At 33.9% G+C, this 27,257-nt stretch overlaps 1 protein-coding gene and 1 pseudogene across 1 annotated transcript; one reads left to right on the top strand and one right to left on the bottom strand.

Moving 5' to 3' along the window:
- Positions 1-8,162: 8,162 nt before the first annotated feature.
- LOC105117413 (alpha-glucosidase-like) lies at positions 8,163-12,103 on the top strand. Its single transcript, XM_011015074.1, has 5 exons — positions 8,163-8,573; positions 8,951-9,663; positions 10,053-10,283; positions 10,445-11,091; positions 11,179-12,103. Exons 1-5 carry the CDS (start codon positions 8,293-8,295, stop codon positions 11,974-11,976), a joined length of 2,670 nt encoding a protein of 889 aa, XP_011013376.1. The 5' UTR covers positions 8,163-8,292; the 3' UTR covers positions 11,977-12,103.
- A 290-nt stretch (positions 12,104-12,393) lies between these two features.
- On the bottom strand, positions 12,394-22,364 carry LOC105117414 (vacuolar protein sorting-associated protein 54, chloroplastic-like; annotated as a pseudogene).
- Between the last annotated feature and the right edge of the window lie 4,893 nt (positions 22,365-27,257).

Genomic DNA, 27,257 nt, shown 5'->3' with positions numbered 1-27,257 from the left:
TAGATATATTATTGTAAAACATACTTTAGTTAATGAGTTATTGATACTTCAAGTGCAAAATGATGATATAAAACCATGATAAAAATGCACTTTTAAGTACTAATCAGTTATCAACGAGAAGATTTTGATGCTTTTTTCATATCTCTCCAAAATCTTAATCATGCTCAAACAAATCTTTCAAATAATCAAATACAGTGATCTCTCCAATTAGAGCAACCAACAAGGCTACTCTTCTACTCAAAGCATCAACAACTCTGTTTTGAACTCCAGCTTTACATATAATTCTAATTAGAAATCATTGTAGATAAGTGATCCATCTTGCATACATGACATTACTTATTCTCCTCTGATTATGTAAAAATTGCAGTGCTTCGTGGTCATAATATAATGCCTTACCTATCAAATAATGCTCCCACTTCTTAAGAATTTGAAAAACAATATAAAACTCTTTTTTATTTGTAGACCATTTTAATCTAGCATTACTCAATTTCTAACTAAAAAACACCATAGGTCTCTTCTCCTAGGATAGAAATCCACCAATCCCAACACCACAAGCATCACATTTTACCTCGAATAGTTTGTTAAAATCTAGAAATGCCAAAACTAGAGCATACTTATTTTTTATTTGATTAATACAAAGCTCTTTTCTATTTCTTCTCCCTTATCAAATTTTCCCTTAATGCATTCAATAATGGATGTCATAATATTAATAAAATTTCAAGTAAATTATCTATACAAAGTAACTAACCAATGAAAACTATGAAATTCATTAACTGTTTTAGGAGCTGGTCGATCTCTAATAGCTTGAACCTTCTCCTCATCAACATATATGATATCTACACTAACATTAAAGCCTATAAATAGTAGCTTATCACTAATAAAACTACACTTGTTTAGATTCACATATAATTTATTTTCTACCAGCACTTCAAACACCTTCCTCAAGTGTCCTGCATGATTAATCTCAGATCCATGATTAATCTCAAATCCATAATAAATTAATATATCATCGAAATAAACAACCATACATTTATATTTAAAAGGATGTAGGACCTGATTTATCACTCTCATAAAAGTACTCACCAGGTTAGGTAGCCTAAAAAGCATAACTAATCACTTACACAATCCTTTTTTTATCTTGAAAGCTATCTTCCACTCATCACCCGGCTAAATCTGAATTTGATGGTAACCACTCCTCAAATTAATCTTTATAAAGATTAATGTCTTATGTAACTGATCAATCATGTCATTTAACTAAGAAATCGGATTTTGATAATGGTGCAATTGTCCACACACATGCACTAACTGGTATCCTTATTTAGAGTAAAAAATGTCGGATCTACATAATGAATTAAACTCTTTTGGATATGTCTCTTTCTCAACAACTTTTCCACCTTCTCCTTTAATATCTCACCCTTATTAGGATTCATTCGATAATGTGATAGTTTTGGAAGGCTAGCTTCAAACATCAAATTAATATGATGTTAAATGTCTTTCATTTGTGGCAATCTATATGCCAATTCATCAGGTAGAATCTCCTCAAACTCAACAAGTAAAAGCTTAATTGCTTTAGGAATACTTGCTCTTTTCTCTTTTACTTGTTCATTCATTAATGCTTTCCTTGCAACTTGCTGATTCTTTATCTCTAGGAGCCTATTATGTTCTTTTAGCCTTTAGAATTCAGTGATATACTCATTGACAGATTTATTACCTTGAGAATAATCTTGATATCGTTGAAACAAATACATCTTATAGTTAAGAGGAAGGAATCTATAATGCAACAACTGCCTCATGTATGCTCATGATATAATATGTTGTCTCCCTTCTTTTAGTCATGTATCTATATGATGTTTCTACCAGGAAGAAGCTTCACTTTTTAGGTTATATGTGACTAGTTTCACCATTTTCTCTTTTGAGAAACCCAAGTACTCCTCAACCCTATCACATTTAATGACTCAATCATTAAATTATTCTATATTCATATTTTTACTAAATGCCGAGATTTGTATCTTGATACAAATATAATATGTTTGTTATAATGGTCTGTCTTGGAATGTTAAGGTTGTACGATCCCATCAAATTCATCTCCACCATTCCACATAAATAATTAATTGTCTAGGTGGATCTTCAAGAATAGATCTGGGATTTGGCCTGCCTCGAGGCATGTCTCTAAGAAAGTTCCTTTTTCCTTTACAATCCTTTTTTGCATTACCCATTAGTTGAGGTAGATCTGCTATGGTTTACTCTAAACAATCTAGTTTATGCTTCTAAGCCTACATAGTGTTTTAATGAGCCTCCACTCTTATATCGTAAAGTGGGTTACTACCATTTCCTTCCATCAAAGAAGTTAAGGTTCTCAAGCCCTTAGATTTCAGATCTAAGCTATAAAGAAATTTAAAAAAAACTATCTATTTTGTTTTAGCATTTAAAGTTTAAATAATAATCACACTCTCAAAATAAACTAGATATCTTTATTTATATTAGTCTTAAAATTCTTTATGGAAAAAGATTCCTAATTAAAACTAAAATTCTTTATAGAAAAGGATTTCTAATTAAAACTTACATAATTAATAGAATTCATCTAACATTATAATTCTTAAATACTAATTAAAAAATAATTAAAATTAAAAATTAATTAGAAAAATAATTAAAACAACAACTTCAAGCTTTATATTAGACATTTTTAAGGTTTTTTACGGACTTCTCTCTCTAGACTTGGTCTTGTCTATCTAGTTCATTGTAATACTTACAAATCACTATTTTCCTGATTTGTAAATCTGGCTGGCATAGAATTTTGGAGTAATTAGATGAAGATATTCCAAGACCTTCTCCCTTTGATAGCGTCTGTATTCATATGAATGAGATATCAAATTTCATGACTTCCCTTCCCACCCCATTATCTAACCTTGATGATCCTCCTTGTAGGATTAATTAACAATGCCTGTATTCAACGACCTATTAATAATAAAACTGTCCCTGCAACATCTCTAAAAACCATTTTGGTAGCGTTACTGAGTACAGTGTTCATAGCCTTCATGGCTACTTGGAATCTAAAGCCACCAATGCTGGTCTAAAAAATGCAACTGGTAGAAGGCCTTTTGTACTCTCTAGATCAACTTTTGTTGGTTCTGGCAAGTACACTGCACATTGGACTGGAGATAATGCTGCAACATGGGATGATCTAGCATATATAGCATTCCAACAATTTTTAATTTTGGACTGTTTGGAATTCCAATGGTTGGTGTTGACATTTACGGTTTTGCTAGAGACACAAATGAAGAGCTTAACCTGTCGTCGTTGGATCCAGGTAAATCATTGGTTTTTGCACATCTACAGATGTTACGAAGTCCTAGTCATAATTCAGACCGATGCGCTTTGGAACACATTGAGTTTCATGTATTTGTTGTTACATTTTTGTTTTGCTTCTCTGGATTGGATTTCGAGAGCATGACGAATTGTCTTAAGTTTTCTGCACTAGATAATTGTTTCTGAAGTTATGTTACAATGCAGCTAGGTGCTGTTTACCCATTCGCAAGAGACTACTCGGATATGTACAAAACATGGCTAGAGCTTTATCTCTGGGATTCTGTTGCCGCAACAGCTAAGAAGGTTCTCGGCCTTCATGTAAAGGTGTGATGGTACCAAGGGCGTTGCCATGCCGAGGGCTGGGATGGGCTTTAGTTCATGTTAGGATTTTATTAATATTTTTGAACTAATTTTATATAAAAAAATTTATAATTTATAATTAAATTATTAAAAAATTTTAAAAATTTATGTGAAGCTCTGTAATATAATACTTTAACTTGGATTAAAATTTCAGAATTTTTAGAGAAATTCAGAAATTTGATGAAAAATCACAATTTAACTAATTTTACGTTATTGGATGTAATTTTCAATCCGATTATCAGATTGAGCTGAAATTTTACAAGAGATTTTAAAATATATTAAATAAATTCTGCTTAGAATTTTAGGATGAATAGAGTTTGGTAGTACTAATAAAAAAACTGTCAAATAAAAGCAAAACAACTTATTAAGGGTAAAATGATTATTTACCATTAAAAAATAAAACAAATCAACTCTTCCTTCTTTTTATATGTTTCCGACAGGGCAAAAACAAAATAGAAAAAGAAAGAAAAGAAAAGGCAAGAGAGAAAAGTAAGGGAAAAACATAAAAAAAATTCAAGAAAAAAAAAGTAAGAGAATAACCTTGTAAACTTACAAAGTCTAACTTATAAAACACTAATCTAAGAAAGAATCAAGTGAAGGAATGAGGAATTGAGAGAGAAAAAAAATTAATTATTTTATTTTCTAGTTGACATGAGATTGTTATTTTATCACGATTAAGAGGTTGTTATAATATCGATTCAGATTCGATTATAAATGAATTATATTTAATAAAACATCGAAAGATATAACTTTAATAGTGAGTTTTTTTTACCTTTTACTTTAGTTTTATGTATTTTTAAATTTATTTTTTAATATTCTGGGTAATATATTTGAATTAAAACTTTAATGTTAACTTTAAAAATTCATTTACATAAGTTAATAATTAGTTTAAAAATAAATTATATATTTATTTAATACCCAAGAGCAGGAAAAATTCCTAGCTCCGCCCTACTATCACCTATTCTGAAGTCAGGAGCTACTTCAGTAGATGCTTACTTCCTTGTAGGAAACTGGTTTGACCTCTTCAATTACTCTAGTTTAGTTGGTGTCGAATCAGGAAAATATATAGAATCAAGTTCACCTGCATATCATATAAACATTCATGATTTCGAAGGTAACATCTTGGCCTTGTAAGGAGAAGACATGACGATAAAAGAAGCTTAAAAAACAACATTCGATCTCATGGGTTCTTAAGTAGCACTGAAACAGCACAGGAGAAATTTTCTTGGATGATGGGAGTGGAGGGAAAGAATTGGTCCTTAGTGGAATTTTACAGTGAGATAATAAGAGACATGAAAATGGTAAGATCAAACATCATAAATGGGGAATTTGCTTTAAGTAAAAAAATGGATTGGAAGTAAAGGAACATTCATAGGGTTAGTGACATGACCAAAAGATTGATATTTTCTTTCAAGTACAGGAGTGTCGAAATAATAAATAATCTGGCAAGACTAGAGTCGAACAACAGGAAGGCTAATTGTATAAATTATAGATAACAATAATATAACAACGACAACGACAACAACAACAACAACAACAACAACAACAACAATAATAATAATAGTAGTAGTAGTAGTAGTAGTAGTAATAATAATAATAATAATAATAATAATAAAGAAGAAGAAGAAGAAGAAGAAGAACAAGTTGATGAGAACTTTGAGATGAAAAATTAACGTAATGATTAAACAATGATAACAATAAATATTGAGGTTAGAGGATCCATTAATGGTATGTCAAATAAGTATAGTATAAACTCTTATTATTCAATTGGAAACCACACACAAAGGAGGTTCCAATTAGATTATAAATTGTTAACATGATTATATTGGTTATCTTATTTGATTAATGTTAATACTTGTAAATATTGTCAGTTATTCATGATTATAACTTATGTTAATAGCAAATCAAGTTTCTTTTATAACACAGGTGTTGGTTATACCATACAATATGAGTTATGAAAGTGCTAAGCATTTGTTGTACCAAGTGTTATACAACATAAATCTAGATTAGTCATTTAACAAGTAAAATATTAAAGAGTGAATAAGATAACAAATACAAAACATGTTAGTATCAAACATTAAAGTCCATGTTAAATTTACACTATACTTATTCTTACACCATTAGTGTAACTTTTTCACCTTGATATAATAAACTTAGCTAAACATAATGAAAGAGAGAAACATAAATAAATAAGATAAGAACATAAATGAGATAAAAATTAACTAAGTAAAATAAATGAAATGAAAGGCATAAACAAGATATTAATGAAAATAAAACTTAAAAATACAGAGAGAGAAAGCAAGAACATGATCTTAATCTAGAAATCAAGATGCCTAAATGCATGACAAATGCCTCCTTATATAAGCTAAAATTAAGAACTATTAATTTGATGACTAATTAATGAGTGGGTGACCAACTCTTGACTTGGTGACAATTCTTATCTTCTCCTGTCTGCCTAAAATGTCATTGATAACGTTAGAATTGGAACCACTTGAAATATGAAAGTTGTAAGAAATTGTCTTAGTTTTTCAGAAAAAAAAGTGGAGGTCATTTGGACATCTAGAACTCTAGATATGGGTCAAACACTGAACAATATTCGGGCTATAGGATAGATTCAGACTTTTTTATTATTGCTAAAATTTAGACTTGAAAATGACCTTATTAAATCTTGGGTTCCATATAAAAGTTGTAGGTTTATATCTTACCTTTCCATCCATATAAAGTAGACCTAAATCCGAGATCTACAGCTCTAGATATGATCTAATTACCGAACAGTGTTTCGGTTTAGACTGCACCGACATCACTTTTCTAAGTTTGACCATCTCTTTGTCTTTTCAATTTCAGTTTTTAAACTCATCAATCAATCCTTTCATTTAAGTGATAGACCTGCATTTAAAATGAACATTTACCATAAATTAAATATATCTTATATTACTAGATATGTTAGTATAAAACATACTTTAGTTAAGGAGTTATTGATACTTCAAGTGCAAAATGATGATATAAAACCTTGATAAAAATATATTTTTAAGTATTAATCAATTAGAAAAGACTAAGGGGTTCAAGTGGTAAGAGTTGCAAACTTGTAAAGAAATAAAGAGTGGAAATTCAGGTGTAAAGGCAAGCTTCAATAGCAATGGACTATTTGATAAGTTAGAAAAGTCAGGCTTCTCCTTGTCATTCAGAGAGGAGTTAAAGTTAGAGGTAAAATTAAACAGATAAGATTTGATAGTCAAAACTTACCAAAAAATTGGCAAGAATAATAATAATAATAATAAAGAAATTGCAAATGTTGAAATTCCAGCTAGTAAAATGAGAGTACAAGTTTCTTTGGCAACAAGGTTTATCATTTGGTCATGACAAAGCAAAACGAAAAAAGAAAGAAAGAAAAAAAGAAATAAAAGAAAAGAAAGTTTCAAGATAAAATTACCTCTAATCATACATATAATTTTTTTTCTTTTTTTTTTCAAAAAAAAAATCTCATTTTATATCCTACTAGATTACTAGATTGGTGCCTATTATGCTCCGCAGGCTAAATTAAATTTTTGCTAATAAAAAAAAAATCCTGTGTTTTTAAAAAAATAAAAAAGATTTGGAATATGAGCCATTCACTTCATTGACTCAATAAAATCAATTGGATTAATAACATAATTAAAAAAGATATTGACAATAACAAATATCAATAATTAATTATAAAAATTGAGTTGGCAATATCATACTTGAGAGAAAAAAAAACTTGTTAAAGACTCATTGTTACTCTATCATGGGCACGACCCACCCTAGAAAAAACTCATTGAAATGATTTTAATATTATTGTGAAAAAAATACATTATAACACTAAAAAATATTGTATGCATTGTTAGAACAATGATCTTGAAAACAAATCAAATAAAATATCATGAAGTGAACATCTTTTGCTTATATTTAATTAATTAATTTAATTTAATTAAAAAAATTCTTTTAAAAAAATTAAATTTAACAAAAAATAAAAATAAAAAAGACCCAAGATAATTAGGGTTATTTTTAAAATTAATACAAAATTATATAGAAAGCAAATAAAAAAATTAACATATCCTCATCTTTGATTAAAAAAATATTGAAAGATGAAGTTGCAAGAACATGAGTTTAAAAAACAAAAATTTGATGTTGATGATTGAAATAAAAAATTAAAATATTTAAATTTAAAAAATTTATCAAAGTAAAATAAATAATAACAAAAAGATAATGACCAACTTTGACATAAAAATAAAATAAAATAAAATAAAATATTAAAAAATAAATAAAAAATAAAAAATATAGACCATTCTAACGTATAAAAAATTAAAAAAATAAAATCAAAATAAAAATTTAGTTTTATAAATTATTTTAAATAAAATTAGTATTAATAATACCAATATAAAATAAATTAAAAATAATAAATTAAATAATTAAAAAAAAAATGAGAATTCAAACGTGAAAAGCAAGGAATGAAAAGGAAAAAAAAGAAAAGATCGCAGGGCCTCGAAACTACCAGAGATGAGGAATAATGGGATTTCATATAATTACTATTTTTTTAGAGTACATTAAAAGTATATTCCACCGACCTCTAAATACCTCTGAGTTTCCACTGATCATCTGACACAAAGAATGGAGAAAGAGAGAAACAAGACTGGTAGCAGTAACCCAAAAGCAATATCTCAATCTAACAGCAATCTTCTACTTATCTTGTTGTTGTTGTTCTTCTTTTTGGTTCATTGGGTGCCATTGATTAGTGGAAAGGAAGTGAAAGAAGAAGTCGTCGGCTATGGCTACAAAGTTGGATCTGTTAGCTCTGGTTTCACAGGCAAGTCGTTGACTGCCGATCTTAGTCTTATCAAGGAATCCTCAGTTTATGGAGATGATATCCAACATCTCAGTCTTGTTGCTGGGTAAGAAGTTTAGTTTCTTTCTTGATTATTTTGATGTTAAGGATGATTTTTCTAACATTAATCTTATCTAACTATCAAATGCTCTTGAAAAACAGAAACCAAAAAGTCAATGGCTTTTTTAGGATGAACAATTTTGCTGTTTCTTTTTAATAATTTCTTGTGGCATGGTTACTTCTTATCTTATCTTTGCTTAGAATGAAGGGAAAATAAATTTCTCATCATCTATTTTAATAAATTATGATAGAGGGACTAATATGAATAACTTTAGCAACTTACCCTCTTCAACCACACACTTAAACAAGTAGACGACATGGCTTGTCTTCCGACATGCATATTTCCTGCCCTATGCTTTGACATGCTTTGCCTCCTAAACGCAGCTTTGAAACTAAGAACCGTTTGAGAGTCAGAATAACAGATTCCAAAAACCAAAGATGGGAGATCCCAGAAGACATCGTTCCCCGGGAAGACCACTCTCCGGAAAACTACCTGCATTACTCTCCATTAAAGCACAGAGTCTTGCTAGAAAACAACCTCCTCTCTGACCCCAACTCGGACCTGCTTTTTACCCTGCACAACACCACCCCTTTCGGCTTCACCATCACCCGAAAGTCCTCTGGTGATGTTCTTTTTGACACATCGCCGAACACGTCCAATCCCGACACTTTCTTGGTCTTTAAGGACCAGTATATCCAGCTGTCTTCCAGGCTCCCTCTAAAGAGGTCATCTTTATACGGTCTAGGAGAGCACACCAAGAGCACTTTCAAGTTGAAGCCTAAAGACGCTTTCACCTTGTGGAATGCTGACCTGGCCAGTGCTAATATTGATGTTAATCTTTACGGTTCTCACCCCTTCTACATCGATGTAAGATCAGCATCGGCTAATGACAAAGTAAAGGCAGGGACTACTCATGGTGTTTTACTGTTTAATAGTAATGGCATGGACATAGTTTATGGAGGTGATAGGATAACTTATAAGGTTATTGGTGGCATTATTGATTTGTACTTTTTCGCTGGACCCTTGCCGGATATGGTGATAGAGCAGTATACTGAGCTAATCGGCCGGCCTGCCCCAATGCCATATTGGTCATTCGGTAAGCAGCACTCTCTCTACCTTCCTTGATTTATACTATTTTTCTTTGCAAATCTTACTGGTAACTTAACATGTTGTGGTCTGCAAAATTGCATGATAATTGAATATCAATTCAATAATTGCCGATATGTATGGACCATATTATTTTATATATCTCAGTTTTTGTTGAACAATGTCTGTTCCATGTATAACACGCTTCAGTTGTTACAATTCTATGTTTTTTTGAAGATTTAATTGTATAAACATTTCCTTGGGCAGCTATCATGATCTCAGTTCTTGGGCAGCCATGATGAGCTGTTCTTAGTTGCCGGTTTCATTTAGCCATGCTTTTAGATTTGGATTCTTGACAACTCCTTTGGTTTCTTTCCTGTTTTTTGGTACAATGTGAAGGGTTTCATCAATGCCGATACGGTTACAAGAACATTTCTGATGTTGAGGGTGTGGTTGCTGGATATGCAAAAGCTGGTATACCTCTTGAAGTCATGTGGACAGATATTGATTACATGGATGCATACAAGGACTTCACATTTCATCCTACAAATTTTCCCTTGGAAAAAATGAAGAAATTTGTCAATACCCTTCACCAAAATGGTCAGAAATATGTGCTCATCTTGGATCCTGGTATGTTTCAATTTGAAGAAACAAAAGTTCTCTTAACATGAAATCCTTCAACTTTTGTGTATCTTTCTAATTGGCTTTGAGAAGAAAAAACAAGAAAAGAAAAGAAAGGAAGAAAGATATAACGGTTCTGGTAAATTCTTTTAACCTCCAATTTTCTGCAGGCATCAGTGTGAACTCATCATATGAAACTTACATCAGAGGAATGCAGGCTGATATTTTCATTAAACGCAATGGCATTCCATACCTGGGTGAAGTTTGGCCTGGAAAAGTCTATTTTCCTGATTTTGTAAATCCTGCTGGCCTAGAGTTTTGGGTTAATGAGATAAAAATGTTTCGAGAGCTTCTTCCTGTTGATGGTCTCTGGATTGACATGAATGAGATATCAAATTTCATCGATCCCACACCCACCCCATCTTCTACCCTGGACAGCCCACCCTACATGATTAACAATGCTGGTGTTCGTCGGCCGATTAATAATAAAACTATTCCAGCAACATCTCTACACTTTGGTATCATGACAGAGTACAATGTTCATAACCTCTATGGCCTCTTGGAATCAAAAGCCACCAATGCTGGTCTGATCAATTCAACTGGTAAAAGGCCATTCGTACTTTCTAGATCAACTTTTGTTGGCTCTGGAAGGTATACGGCACATTGGACTGGAGACAATGCTGCTACATGGGATGACTTGGCATACACTATACCATCAATTCTGAATTTTGGACTGTTCGGAATTCCAATGGTTGGTGCAGACATATGTGGCTTTTCAGGAAACACAACCGAGGAGCTTTGCCGGCGTTGGATTCAGGTAAATGGTTTCTTGTTATTGGATGTTGCATGGGTGTTTTACTCTCTTTCTGTATTCACTAGATGTTGAATTTTTATTCCAATGCAGCTAGGTGCCTTCTACCCCTTCGCAAGAGATCATTCGTCACTAGGCACAATGCATCAAGAGCTTTATCTCTGGGATTCTGTTGCAGCAACAGCCAGGAAGGTGCTTGGCCTCCGATATCAGCTGCTTCCATATTTCTACACATTAATGTATGAGGCTCACACTAAAGGGACCCCAATAGCGCGACCTCTTTTCTTTTCATTTCCTCAAGACATCAAAACTTATGAAGTCAACTCACAGTTTCTTATCGGTAAAGGTGTAATGGTATCACCAGTATTGAAGTCAGGAGCTACTTCGGTCGATGCATATTTTCCAGCAGGAAATTGGTTTGATCTTTTTAACTACTCTAATTCAGTTTCTGTAAGTTCAGGTAAGTACATCAATCTTGCTGCACCGGCAGATCATATTAATGTTCATGTTCACGAAGGAAACATCTTGGCCTTGCAAGAAGAAGCCATGACGACAAAAGAAGCTCGAAAAACAGCATTCCATCTTTTAGTGGTTCTGAGCAGCAGTGGAAACAGCACAGGGGAATCATTCTTGGATGATGGGGAGAGTGTGGACATGGGAGGGGCGGGGAAGAGTTGGAGTTTGGTGAAATTTTCTGGTGGAATAGTAGGGAATAGAGTAGTAGTTGGATCAAATGTCATTAATGGAGAATTTGCTTTGAGTCAAAAATGGATTATAGAAAAAGTGACATTCTTAGGATTAGAGAAAACTAAAGGGCAGTTTGATGTACTTGAGATATCTGGGCTTTCTCAGCCTCTCGGACAAGAGTTCAACTTGGAGAAGACATTTTAGAATCCAGGAAATGATCACTGCTGTCTGCTAGAAAGTGAAAAAACAATAAGAGACTGTAATTGCCAGTTTGGAGAAATGATAACTATACTTTTACTTAAAAATATTTTAAAATAATTTTAATTTTTAATTTCAACACATCAAAATCAAATATTTTCAAATATATCAAAATGAATCAAACTGCACTCAAACATAATTTCAAACGGCCCAGTCACTAAGTCATCTTGAATGACTCGCAAGTTGACCCAATGAAATAAAATAAGATATTTTTGCACAATGCCATTTCGTTGCTACCACAAGAAGTAAAAAAGGCATCCATAAACCATATTGACATTCTGCCTACCCTTTAAGAATTTGCTAATTAAACGTAGTTGATATTTTCAGGCTAATTTATGAAGCAGTACAAGACAGCTTATGATGAGAAAGAACATGGAAGTCAGAGAAATGAAATCGAATTAATGATGCTAGAATACAATTATCTGAAGATTAAGCGATTGTGTGCATCTGAAAATAATGGTACGTGGAAGAACTTGATAACTAGAACCAGCTGTTTAATATTTCGAACAATTAAAAAATTGTAATATCTGTGAACTCCTACAAAAATTCTGCTTTAAAGACACTTCCTTCCGCAATACTTCCATGTTGATAAATAAGCTGTCCATTATTTACCAAAAGACAACCAAGACACCTGGAATACATTCCAGTGATTAGTAACCAGAAAAACTTTTTCATGCACAGTAATCTGATCCAGAAAATCATTCATTGCAAGTAGGAGATGGAAAATCCAAGTAATCTGGTGGTTTTTCTATGTATATAGTAACTTGACTTTCTTTTTTTTCTGAAGGCTGAAAAACAAAACATGTGGTGGATGAAAGAATTTGACAACACAGAAAAGAGAAGTACCTCAAATATATGCTAAAAGGTAGGTGTATAGGTTGATAACTGGTCCTATCATCCCATATCTTCCATAAATATCTCGTTACTATGAGCAACCAATTTGATCCTCGAAGACGACATTTTTCAGCCAGCTTCAGACCCAAATCTTTGTAGGAAGAACTCATCAAGTTGTCCCCAGTTAAGGGTACCAGATTCGCTCGAGCTACCAGAAGGTAATGATCTAATGCATCCAAGGATAAGTGTAATATCCCGGTGAAGCCTGATATATGGTACACATACAAAAACAACTTGACCTCCAGAAAATGAATTTCCATGCAGAAGCAGGCAAAACAGAAAAACAGTTGTGGATGCTCTTGTAAGATAATAAAAAGCAGTACCTGCCCTTTGCTTGTGAACTGCTGATCTCAAACCGTGAAAATGCTTCTGAAGTTTCTTCATGCAAGTCTCTAACCACTTGCCTGCAAAAATCATTGCAATGCAGGGATAAGCGTTTCCAACAAAACAAAAGGGAAAAAAACTGCTGGGTTTTTGAGATTTTGCTCTGTTTTCATGAGAATACATTTTTCATCAAGAAATATGGTTCTGGATACCGTCAAAGTATTTAACATCAATAATTTTTTTAGAAAATAAGTTGGACTAAACACACCGAATGCATTTCATTCAAGGAAGGACAATTTATTTGTTTAGACCTGGCCACCGAGTGATGCCAAAATTGGTTCAAGAAGATTATTAGATAGAAAGAATCCTGAAAATTTTGGGTAACTCTTGCACAAATTATTTCGACTGAGCAGTTTTTCCATTACAAGATTGCAACAACAATTTTCATATGCAACATGCCAAGAAACATTTTTGTCCATTTAAAATACAGCATATGTTAATTCAACAACAGCTAAACTGCTTAGCAAATTACAATTTTATAGCTAAGCTGCCAGCCACTGCACTGAATTGAGTAATCTAACTGTACTCGCTAGTTATTGCTGGAAATGCTAACAAAAAACTTCAAAATAACCTGTTTTAAGTCAAAAAAATAAAATAAAAACACAGGGATAGACAACCAAATATGCCTCAATATTCACTTCAAGCCATTTTACTTCAGGATTTTTGTCATCATGACTATGCATTACACAACCATGAGATCAAAGTCATACTCTACATTTTGTAGCATGGAACAGCAAAGCATATGCTGATATTGCAGCAAGCAACTGAGTATTATTCACCAAGCTAAGTTTAGAACTCACCTGAAAATCGCTTGAATATCCCCCTCATGTAAAGTTCTAGACAAGATACGTTGTAGATAGTTAACCTCCTGCAAAAGTTGAACGGCTAATCAGGTCCAATTCTCCAAGGATAATTTTGGTTTAACAACCATAAGGAAAGAAACCACCTCCCAAATCCTAACATTATAATGATTATAACAGCTAATTGAGTTCATACATTTAGCAGGAATTTTCTAGATTAAGTTCTTAATCTAAGACAACAAAGACAAAGTTTATGTCATGAGTGGAATCAGATTGAGGACTGTTAACATGCTGTAGATTTTCACCAAACAACTGTATGCAATGAAAAGACATCTGCACATCAACCACAATAACATATGGCCATGTCAGCCCACTCTGAAGTTTATCTACTTGACTAAAATGTTCAGAGCAGGCATGTTTGGCAATTCCAAATTGCCAAGATCCACAGTAAGAGGACACCACAAAAGCCTCTAGTGTATTTGGAATTTGGAACATTCCAATTTACAATTAGTTACCTTCACAATTTCTTTAGCAATCAAACTAGGCTGTGAATCAGTATCTACGGGTCTATTCCAGATCTCAACAACTGGAGGCAATTTACGTAGATGATACAACACCCTTTCCCTCATTATCTGAACCAGCTTTGTAAGTATCTCCTCTTGATGAACCTTATAATCCTGAGTTAAAAAATAAAACCATGTAAAATTTTAAACTAAACAACATAAAAGTCTGTTCATCCACAGACAAAACCAGCTCCAAACTACAAGAAATCCCAAAAACAAACAGGCATTGAAAGAGAAGTTCCACGCATTGTATGCATTGTCATGCATGCCATCAATCAGTAGCAAGAGAGCTCAGAAAATTAAATAGAAGTTGCACACATCACAATATTAGCATGAGAAGCAGCTTAAACAGCTACACACCTGTGCTACTCGATCAATCTCTGACAATAGTAAGGCTTTCCGTGCTTCAGGTACTTTAAGGAAAAGAACTCACCTGATTTCTTAGCCCAGACAGCAAGCACAAAGAAACTCAGTAATGTCAGAAAATGAAGAGCTAGCAAATAAGAGCAGCAAGACAATTGTCTTAAGCAGTGCACTTAACAATTTGAAACAAGAACACATTAAATGTATATCAACCTACCAGGAATAATAGCATATACAAAACTGATGACTTGACTAGCAAGGGCCAAGTGCTTTGATGTAATAGATTTCAAACCTGACACCTTCAGCATTGCAAAGACCAAAGTTAGTAATTAAATGAACAACTGAGCTTGCTTCAAATTGATTATAAATAAAAGAGCAAAGAAAATAATTTGAAAATAAGGCAAGCAAAAAGAGAGAATAAAATGTGCATGATATATCAGTTTGTTGGCAGGAAGAAAGATAGATAAAGAAAACATTCAGGGTGTGATGTTGGTGTTTGGAGACTCGGTGGAACACTTCACAGATATCAAGGATTTGGAGGCTAAAATTGGGATAACCCACAGACCAAATATCATAACTGCATGCAAGACAAGAATGGTTCCCTTTTATGATATGTTAACCAGAAAATCTAAACCTTTTTTGGACTTTAGAATGTTAAAATACAACACTTTGGAGAAAGCAAATGTTAATGATTAGAAACTTGTACCTGCATGGCACCAGCTCCGAGAATAAGTTGACATGTCCTTGTATTGAAGAATTTTAAGATCTCCACTACGCGATGAACAACTTCTGAAGATAATGTTGGCAAATAATTATTCATATCCATGTATTCTGACAACATCTTCAGCAATATTAAGCCACTGGGAAAGAATAAACACACACAGCATCAGCGATTGTTCACTTCAGAAAGTATTTTGATTGCTGAAAATTAAAAATAGTTTGCAAAATGAAAAGAACAAAACACAACAAGGAATTCTTAGATTATAATCTGTCAAACATACAAGAGAAAGTAAAGTTTCATCAAGCAGGGGAGTGCTAAGCCACACAGGCAATAACTAATGACATTAACTACAGAAAGAAAGTCAAGATTTAAATGAAATAAAGAAAATGTTGTTAATGAACTCACTGACAACTACATGCAAAAAAACTGATATAAAAAGGTAAACAAAGAAAACTAACCAGTTTACCATGTGATAACCAACACCTCCACAAGAAAGTGTTTGAGAAGTGGATTTCCCGCACTCCTTTACCTTATGGTTGTTATGCTGAGCTGAAGATGTTGCAGTCATGACTTTATTACTTTCAGTTGGCTCAGTTGAGGGAGTCAATTTTTTTTGCCCAGAATTTTGCAAAGACACCTCTGTAGAGTTCATTCTAACTAGTTTTTGTGCAGCATTTTGTGCTTCATTGTCAATCACAAGTGAACCATCATTGCTTGTGCCCACTTCGCCATAGCTTGTTGTCACCTCAACTTGAGTATCATTTAGAGCCTCAGAGATCAATGGTTCAGAATAAAACAATGATACTACAATAGCCTGAAATTCATCAGGGACATCTACTTCCACCCATGTCTCCTGATCAAGCACTGCCTTAATTTTTGTCATCTACATCCATCAATGTAAAGGTTAGCCAGATGAGAAACTGAAAATGTCTTAAAAAACAAACTAAATAAAGGGGAAAGTGGAAAAGGAAACTAACTCGCATTTCATGTTGGAAATCAACAAAACCCTTGGCCTGTGTTTGCATTGTTCCTCGAATACTATACCCCAATCTTCCACCAATCTGTTTAAGTCAGCATACAAATAGCATCACAGACATGAACAGAAAGTTTTTTTCATGATACAGAAAACTATATAGAACCTTTTCAGTGGCAGTTATAAACTCTTGGGTGATGTTGTATATGCTTAAAAATTCCACCAATCTCAGCTTAGGATGAAGAACAGCACGGACCCCAAGGAGCTTCGCCCATCTTCCATGAGCAGCATCACAAGCAGCAAAGACAGCTTCTGTGTTCTCTCTCAATACATCAGCCCTGTCAAAGATCACAATTTGTTCAGAAAACTACACCAGTTGAACCAAGTTTTAATGTAAATCAGACATGAATCAACACCATTAATTTGCAGATGCAAACTGGAAAACCCAACTGAAGGTTCAAAATCACCTTCTTTGCGGGTCTTATTTTTGCAGGAATTGTTCTGACATAAATTGGCTAGATGGGATCTGAAGCTGGTAAAAAAACCAGCCTATAAGAAAGATGAGACAGGCTGGCAGTGACTAATTAACAAGGGCAACTTACAAAACCCTCATCACAACAGAGCTTCTGATCATGATCAGCAATTTGGAGATTACCTGCAAACATGATAGCGTTCTTACCTTCTTGTAGTACACTAATATCAGATAATCTCTCTCTTCTTTTTTTTCCTTATAAGAACACTAAACAGGAAGTTACTTGATGCTCAGTTCAGTTCAAGTTGTGAAAAGAGGGATACCAAGTACATGCAGGCTCAATTATACTGTTCCAAAATTGACCAGGGTGAAGAAAAAGCATAACTAGTCCTGTTAAAATCTCTTTGGTTTTTATTATATAGAATTTCATAACAGATTTTAAATCTTCTCTTTGCCAAGCAATTATTCTTTAACTAAAACAAAGAAGTGGATTGCACCTTTTATTATTAGTAGCAATAAACAAATAGCACAAAAAAAAAAAAACTGCAATGGAACATGGGTCCTTGAATAAAAACAACCCACAAAATTTCACAAACATAAATAGTAGCTATAACAAATTTGGTCACAGGAAAAATATCATGAAAGCACTAACAAAATAAATAACCATAGAGTTGTACAAACTTATAATCCCAGCCATTATTAATGTTGTGTAGTGATTTCTGCTATGCAATTTTTTTTTTTATATGGTGTTTACTCTTACATAAAAGGTAAACATCATGCAAGTAACATTTTAAAACTATCACAACAAAGGGATCAGAGTTCACCTAAAATTTCTCGAAATATTTGAGGGGCTTGCTGCATCATTTGATTTCAAGTGAGATGATGTAACCTTGGAAGTACTTCTCTGTGGAGAAAAGGGGAGAAGTGAACTGCCTTGGCTACCACTCTCATAAGCTGTTTCAGCAGTAGCTGCATCAATTGCAATTGCAGCACCAACTGAATCAGCGGCATAGTGTCCATCAACACTGCACATAATCAACTCAATTGCTTTTTTCACTTCAGCAGCCTGCACTAAGTGTGCCTGCATTTACTAAAATGAAAACGGATCATATTATTTGTTACTTAAATGGCATATAATGCAGAAAACTAAAGGCTTGAATCAAGCAATCAAATCATTTCTATGATAATCAAGCAGTCAAAAATCAAGGTCATGTCCACCGAAGCATACTAACAAATCAGCAACCCAAGTTTAGGAGTCTTGTAAACCACAAATTCTCTTGAGCAAGGCTTAATTTAGCAACTATACCCCCATTCAAAATAAAAAATGGATTTTGGTGGCAACAATCCACCTTCATTACATTCAGGCTTCAGCTGCCCAGTATATCTGAGTTAAAGGAAAAATCAAAGCACGTCCAGTACATCATCAAGAAGCTTACAAAACTGTGTCCAGGAAAAATACTTGTGAATTATACATTACCTGTACAATGTTGAAAATAGCACTTAAAAGCAGCACAAAGTTTTCAGATGACAAGCTCCTTAACTTGCTCGCTAGTGATAAACCTCCACCTGAGTCACCCATAAGTGTAAGAAAAGGAGCAGAAACTCATAACAAGTTGCTTATCTCCAATAAAAAAATCATCTTAAAGAAAATAGACATGTACTTGCAAATTAATGAACTCAAATTTTTTTTAAAAAATCTTGTAGTTTGTACTCACCATCTGTATCAGCTGTTCGCTCTGCAGATGTTCGCTCTGACTCCAGAGATTGGACCGAAAAGGCAGGAAGCAGCTCGGCAACTGCATTCTTAATAGTTGTTTTCATACTGGCCGTAAGAGTATCTCGGTATATTCTCAACACAGAGGGGAGCTTGGCCTGATACCAATCAATGAAACATTGAGTTCAGTGCTAGAGTAAACAGAATCAATTGGTTTACCATAATCAGCACTGATAAGCACAAATTGTAGTCCTAATAACAAATTAGCAACTAAGAGCAGCAACATCTTACAGTGATGCTGCAGGATGGGACCTTCACCTACAGTCCCTAACCAGGATCCTACTTCAGAGTGACCGTAACTGGGAAGGGATCTTATTGGAAACAAGTTCAATCAGAAATTTATCCTACCAACACTGGAAAAAATATTTGAATTCTGATATTTAAACTTAGGAGCTCACATCATCCAGAATCTTATTTCAGTTAAGTCAAACATTTCTATCAGCATGAATGACTTAAATTTTACTCATGTTGGATAATTCACATAAATTCCTATAACAAGAACTAAGATATGGCATCAAAGTGTATACATCAGCAGCAAGAGTAAAATTATACAAATATTTAAGAACAAACAACAGCAGAAGTTGTAATGAAGGCAAATTTTCATGAAAAAGTACTAGACGCAACACTCACAGTTCTAAGCAACCCAACAATGAGAGGGAGAAGACGATCTCGAAAATTGGAGGTCTCATCATCATCCAACTTAACCTGCTAAACATGATCCATTCCAAAGAACAGCAGATATTACTCATATAAGTTCAATAAAGAAGACAAATAAAAATACAAATACAAGTCATTACAAAGTCCTTGAAAGTTAGTTAGAAAAATCATATTATGAAAAAACACAAGCATCATGAAGATGAGGTACAATTAATACAAGTTAAGGGAAAAACCAACAACAGCCACTCATTCCAACTTTATACACTTGATAGTACATGTTGTATTAAATGTCTTGGATGACATGAAATTCAAAGATGCATTCTTGTGTATAAATATAACCATACTAAAGTACCCAAAAAAGCAACATGTTCTTTGTCAAAACAAGAAAATGGACAAGTGAAATTAAGCTTACTTCTTCATCTTTTCCATTCATATACATGGAATCCCTGGTTTTTGCTTTGGATAAAAGAAGCAAATCTTTATCCCTAGCAACATGTATTGAAGCTTGCATAAATTCCGCTGACAGAATGCTACAAAAACAAATGTAATAAGTTACAAAAGAAAAAAAAAATGGTATACATTTCCTCTTAGAATTAAATTATATGACATTTTGTATTGCATTTTACACAACAACCAATAAATTTATCACTAAGACCTACTTGAAATGATAACTGAAGAAATTGCAAATACAAATAAAAGAATAAGGCATCATCCACAAAGCACTAGGACCAACCAATCTCATCAAATGTAAGTTAAGTCAACCCATAAATAGAAGTCCAAGCAAACTAGAAAACCAAGCTTACCCAACAGCAATTGTTGTTAATTCACCTCCTCCCTCTTAACACTGCCCATCCTTTCAGGAAACCTCATCAGGAAACTCAAACTAACTCAGTCATAAGCTTTCTCAGAGTTCAACTTAAGAATCACCCCTTCTGCATCTAGCCGTAACATTCCCCACTACCAAATATGTCCCCAAAACCATATCTACAAGTAAAATACGGATCAAGGGAACTTCCTGCATACACCTTCATCAGAAGAAATTCTAAAACTGCCCCAATATTTTTTCGCATCAAGCACACAACAGCACATCACCTCATATGGTAAAAAATTTCCCATGATCAATATTGCAACTCAAACAAAATGAAAAGTATAAAGAGCTAAATAACACAACCAATGCAAATGGAAGTTCAAGTTCAAGTTGGCAAATAACGCGGACACATTTTTGAAGAAAAAAAAAAAGATACCTGTTTATGGAATCTATTGCAGCAGCTACATTATCCCGTAGGTGACGAAAACAATGTAGACCAGTCAGCTCATCTCCATTCTATCAAAGATAAAGAATGCACAAGATTTAGGTCAAAAGAATAAGCATTTACCACAATCAAAACTTCTAATTACACCAGAATTCAAAATATACCAACAACTGCTGCAAATCATCAGTAACATCCAATGCTCCGGTACAATCTGCAGATGCAACAAGCTGTATACCACCAAAAAAAGAGTAAGAAAATCAACTTGCATTACAAATCATCAAGAAAACCACAACCTAAACCCCAAGCGCAACACTCATATAACATAATTTTCCTAAAATGCTTATTTATGAATAAAACCATCACTCCCTCTCAAATATCCAATATAACACAATTAAACGCATGCCCAAGAAACAAACCAAAACAAACAAAATGGCAATGCTAATTACAAATTTAAGCGCAACGGAGCCTGTGCAACTAACATAATTTAGCTGAAAACAACAACTAAGCATATGTGCTAACAAATTCCAATAAAAGGACATGCAAAAAAATTACCAATTTAAGAGTGGAAAGAGCCTGATTAACATACAAAATAATGCTCAACTTATTTTGCAAAGCAACCAAATTCCCTCTACTAACATTCAACTCATGAATCTCCATCGCTGACTCAACCAAATTCTTATCCAAAACCCTAATAGTCTCCTTCAACTCCCTAATCCTCTCACACCCCTCCACAATCTTCCCATTCAAATCCTCCAACTGCCCTTGCGCCTCGAAAAACGAATTCGACCGCAACGAAATCTCCTTCACCAAATGCACCTCCACCACGTCCAAATACTGAGTCAACTTCTCCTGCAACGACAAATTCGCCACCCCATTCGTAAACGGACACGCCGCATGAAACGTTGGCCCATCTTCCAATGCAAAATCCTCTTTAAAATACAGCGACGGAGCTTCCCTCAAACACGCAACAAGCGCCTCGCCTTGCCCTACAGTATCCAAATCCAAGTCCAAATTGGATTCCTGCTCGTTGTTTTTGGTATGGTTTTTGATGTCTTCGAAACGAGAGTGGGTGTCGGAGATGGAGGACAAGTAAGGGAGGAAATCGGATCGGGAGATATCGGGTTGCAGGTGTTTGGTGATGACGGGAGTGAAATCTGGAGGAGCAACGGACCACCAGCCGATCCAGGCGGAGGGATCGGAGGAGGATTTGAAGGAGTGAGGGTTGTTGAGGACGGAAGAGAGGTTTTGGATGGTATTGGAATTGTTGGGTTGCCTTCCTGACAGGGAAGAAGGAAGAGGATACATTGCTCTGCTCTGCTCTGTGTTTAGGATTAGGAGGATCTGAGTGTTTTATTTTCCATGGGAATTGGGATTGAATTCCAGCGTTGGAATTCAGAGTTGGGAATTGGACTGCATGGAATGGGATTTATAGAGTGGACTGGAGGGAGAATGTGAGTGAGAGTGATTGATTGGGTCAGTCAATGTTACGGTCTGCTTGGCCAGCGATCCAACCATCGTGTTAAAATCTTTTTATTTTTGAATTGTTTAAATTAAATAATAATAATAAATATGATACTGGATCCAAACTACAAGACAAAGCCTAGAAAACAACGCTTAAACCATGGGCACCAAGTTCACATGCTTGTGCTTGGATCCAGGCATGGTGATTGAGCCAACTGGCATCATGGTTTTTGGGCTCATAACCTGGCCTGAATTCATCGACCTTCCAAGATTTAGACCGTCATTAAAAAGGGTTTTGGATCAATAAAGATTTATTTAAAAATACTGGTAAATCTGGGTTTATCAGTTTCAGATAATATTTTGGATTTAAAGATCCTCATGTTAGCCATGAGAATTCAAATTATTCTCTTGACTAACTAAGCTGTGATGATATCAATATATAACATCGCATCGATTAATTAAGAGTTGAAAGTTTAAGAAATTGTAAGTTTCCTATATCATGAGGTTTTTTAATTAAGAAATTGTAAGGGCACCGCGGGATAACAGGCGTACATAGTGAGATTCGAATCCAGGTATGAAGAAAGGGGACAAACCCCTCCCACCACTAGGCCAAAACCTCATTTGCAGAATTGTATTTTTAGAACAAAATATATAGTAGAATTTTAAATCCATAGCAACACTTACCTTAAAAGAAGGTCGGGTATGAATCCATATGATAGTGAGTTTCGGGCATGAATCCATGGTGCTTCTGCCATGCAACTTCTACGATGCACACCTTGCGTTTTAAGTGTAGTTTGGATTTATTCTTGATAATACATGAAAAGCCGGTTGCACAGCATGAATCTCTTGCTATCATATGGAACCTACATATAGTTGAACTGGGACGTCTGCTACTGAATCTTCAGTATAGTAGATTATCATACTCGTTCCTTAACCACTTCCTTCCTTCCTTGAAAGATATAGCAAGATTTGATTCGGTAGTCCACCACTAGATGATTTGCTCTGTTTTTTTCTGAAAAAAGAAACTAATATGTGGAAGAACATATTCAACCAGCTTCATTGCCTATGAATACCAGCTGTGCTAATTCTTTGATATTGTCAGCTTCATCCAACATTGATCTCTCTCATGAGCAACGATAATTGTTCTTCGTGGCTCCCATCCTCCCACTGCTAGTTAGCTCATCTACTGACAATCATTTGTATATTGTACACTTAGCAAAGTTACAAGATGCGATCTGACGGGTTGACTTGAGGCTTAGCCCGAGTTAAGTCAAGAAAAACACTTATATTGCCTCGGGTTGATCCACGATTCGGGCCTTGGACTGGGTGGTCGAATCGGTCTTATGACTATGTATTCAATAAGTTCATCAGGACGAGCTCTCACGCCTGATGTGAGGATTGGTCCAATCCATGTGAGGTATTGTCTGCTTTAATTACGTAGACTCACAGTTTTGGAACACACAAGATGTGTCACGAGTTAGAAACTTTGACTAGAAATTCAGTACACATCTGATATGGGATTGTGATAACACCTAGCATAATTGAGTTTTGATATCCTGGAACCTTTTAAATATCCGTCATTGCTGCAGGTCTGTCTTCCACAGCTACAATATCTCGGAATAGCAGAAGCTCCTCGGTCAATGGAAACTTTTGGGCAGATTGTTAAGCCAAGTGCACTGAAAGGAGACCATGGTCCCTTATCCTGAGGAATTGTCGCTAGAAGAGTTGCAGACCCTTGTCTGCTTCAGTCCTGCATCAGGTGTTAAATGTGCAACTGTTCCAATATGACTACATTGACATTGACTACTGCAGCAATTGGTGCCGAATCAGAGGTAAGTCTTGCACTTGTTTTACTTTGCTATAGGCTTATCTCTTTCTCACCTGGTGTTTGTTTCTTGTTTTGGTCAATAACAAGATTTACCAAGCGTAGTCTTCAATTGCTTTACAGACACCTAACTGGTTGAGGAATTAAGCAATAGCTGCTCCCAACGTACTGGCACTGACAAAATGTGGACTCAAAATGATGAACAGGAAACCCTATCTAGCACAGAACAAGAAGAAGTAGAAAAGGCAATATATTCCTAATATTTATTTGATCAATTCCAGATGTAGCAAGACATTCCTCAAGGCAGTGCTCAGGAGGGGACAGAGCACCGAGATAAGGAAACCGACAATCAGGAGAACTGAGGAGAGATTATTCAAGAAAATCATCATCATGAACCTGAGGGAACCCTTCAAAAGACTCCTGAAGAATTTTTGCAAGGAACTTCTGCTCTGGCTGTCACTGCCCATGTAATGCACCCAGGCAACCAAGAAGAAATGTCGAAGGAAACTGTCCCTTAGCCTGTAGTTATGGCTGAAACAAACCTTCGCTTAAGCCATGCGACTATATGAAGCAGAAAAAGCCTACAGAAGCTCAGGTAGAGCAATGAGTGAGTTCCTCCTCACAGACGACTTCTAATGCCCAAATCTCTAAAGTTAAGTGAGTTGCTTAATATGAAAGCTGAGGATCTTGTGGATGCTTAAGAATTTGAGAAACTTCAGGGCTTGTCGATGAAAGTAAATTCTGTTGGGACGGGTCTCACTATCAGGTCTCGAGCTGATGCTGCGGATATCGCCAATTGGGTTAAATTCTATGGCAGGCACATGATGGACATTCGCAAGAAGAAAACTGAACTCGCAAAGCAGGTTGAGGAAAAAGAAAATGTGAAAGCAGATTTGCAAAGGGTGGTCCTAGATGAACGTGGATCATTAGAAGTTGAGATTTCTACAACCACTTCTGAAATCTATGCTTTGGAAAAAAAAAATTCAGGATCTTCAACTGCAATTGCAGAACAGAAAAAAAATATGCATAAGCACACTAACTGCTGCTCTCTCTAATGTCTCAGACCAATAATGAATACTTGTTCTGGCACTGCAATGAATCAGTAGCATATTAAATGACAGGTATGGGGAATAGTGAAAGTCCAGACCTCCTCTTGTCCACTTGTTAAAATCCTTGCGCAATATGTCGACTGCTTTAAGATCAGAGATATCATACATTTTGTATCTCACTGCAAAAGCAAGAGTTTAGCTCAAAGATTAGAGAACAATCTGCATGCACACAAGCTTTGAATTGCAGCAAACTTTGTATAAAAAACAGAAGTTCCAGACCAAAAGAGACTCACTTAACTGGTAAAAACCATTGGATCCAAAGCGACCAGCACCATTGAGTAACAAAGTAGCTATGTACTTGTCTTTCGTTGTGCAACGAGGACTAGTAAGATTTCCATTGTCCATTAGGATGCCAGCTAACTGATCGAAAATCAACCAGATTAAGAAGAGAAATTTGGTTCCAAATCAAGATTGAATTGAAACGCTTGTATGTTTGTCCAAGTCATAACTTTTGTCCACCAGAAAGTAAAGAAAATAAATGGAATTGAAAAGAACAGGAAACTATTGTCCACGAAGTTGATTAAATTCAACTGATATATGTGAAGAAACCAAAAGAGAAATTTGAGAAATATATAAAGAAAATGATATAATTAGTAGATCATGATTGAACAGGAAAACGAAAGAAGCTAAGGACATGTTTATTTCTCAAAAATTGATTTTCAGAAAATTATTTTCTAAATGTTTTTGTATTTATTTGTCATTAAAATAATTAATCAATAAAAAATACTTTTCAATTAATTTTTTTTTGATATGGTTTCTACGAAAATATTTTTTTAAAAAATTTGGGTGTAAAACATGAAAGTTATGAAAATATAGAGATATTATATTATTTAATGATTATATCAAAGTTGGTCCTCAAACTTTTGATTTCTATATGTATTTTATTTTGAATATTTATTATTTAATTTCATCTCTTAAAATTTAATTTTTATATTAACTTTAATTTTTATTTTTATAATTATTATTTGCTTTTTCCTTATTATTTTTTTTATTAAAATTTTTTATCTATCAAATTCGATCCTCATTCTTTTGATTATTACTTATTTTGTTTAAAATAATTTATGAAATATTAATATTATTATTTCAATTTCTTCATCTTTTATTTTTTTATTTTTAGATTTGAACTCTATTATTTTAATTATTATTTATTTTATTTGATATAATTTATGAAATTATATTTTTTTTAATTTTATTTCTATTCAACTTTTTAATTTGTAAGATTTGTTTCTTATTATTTTAATAAACTTCAGAAAAATAAATATTAATAAGTTATTTTCCAACTTATTTTCCATGATATAATCAAATATTCAAAAATATTTTTCAATTTATTTTTAATTATATTATCAAATATCAAAAAATAATTTATTTTCTTGAAATTTATTTATTTATTAAATTATTTTTTAATAAACAAATAAAAAAAATGAAATTATCTGGGCCTAGGAGCAGTAGGTACCATTAGTCTGCTGAATCCTTTCCTAGCCAATAGCTCAGGTGAAGTCAAGAACAACTTCTGAGCAATAAAGGTACAGCATGAGCAGTCCTGCACAGATGCAATAGCTTATTCAAACACTTGTTGAGAGTGATAACTGTTAGATGGTCTCAAGATATGTAGAAAATGATTTTCCTTACATATTATTTGTTTACAATGTACATCTATATATTGGAGATTTGTTTGGCTGTTTGACTGTTACATGAAGTTATAACCAACATTAAAGACTATAATTGCAAAGAACACAAATAATTTTGACCAAATACACAAAATCTCTTTAACATCCTCCCTCAAACTTAGCAGACCTGCACAAAAAAATTTGTAAGCAAAAAAACCAGGACGATGCTTATGAAGGGGCCTGATAAGAAAATTTACAAGTTGATCTATTAAATGGATAAAGTAAATATGATGGCTTTCAAATATGATTTTTTCATAAATAAAATGATAATTAAATTTAATATATTTAATGCAAGCATGAAATATCATATT

This window comes from Populus euphratica, unplaced genomic scaffold (genome assembly GCF_000495115.2).
Source record: "Populus euphratica unplaced genomic scaffold, PopEup_1.0 scaffold1342.1, whole genome shotgun sequence".
In the NCBI taxonomy this organism is placed as follows: Eukaryota; Viridiplantae; Streptophyta; class Magnoliopsida; order Malpighiales; family Salicaceae; genus Populus; species Populus euphratica.
This window is presented reverse-complemented; position numbering and strand designations above follow the sequence as displayed.

Coding starts and splice junctions, on each gene's coding strand:
- LOC105117413 (XM_011015074.1), top strand. CDS start 8,293: ATGGAGAAAGAGAGAAACAAGACTGGTAGCAGTAACCCAAAAGCAATA. Junction 8,574..8,950: donor CATCTCAGTCTTGTTGCTGG/GTAAGAAGTTTA, acceptor TCCTAAACGCAG/CTTTGAAACTAAGAACCGTT. Junction 10,284..10,444: donor TGTGCTCATCTTGGATCCTG/GTATGTTTCAAT, acceptor AATTTTCTGCAG/GCATCAGTGTGAACTCATCA.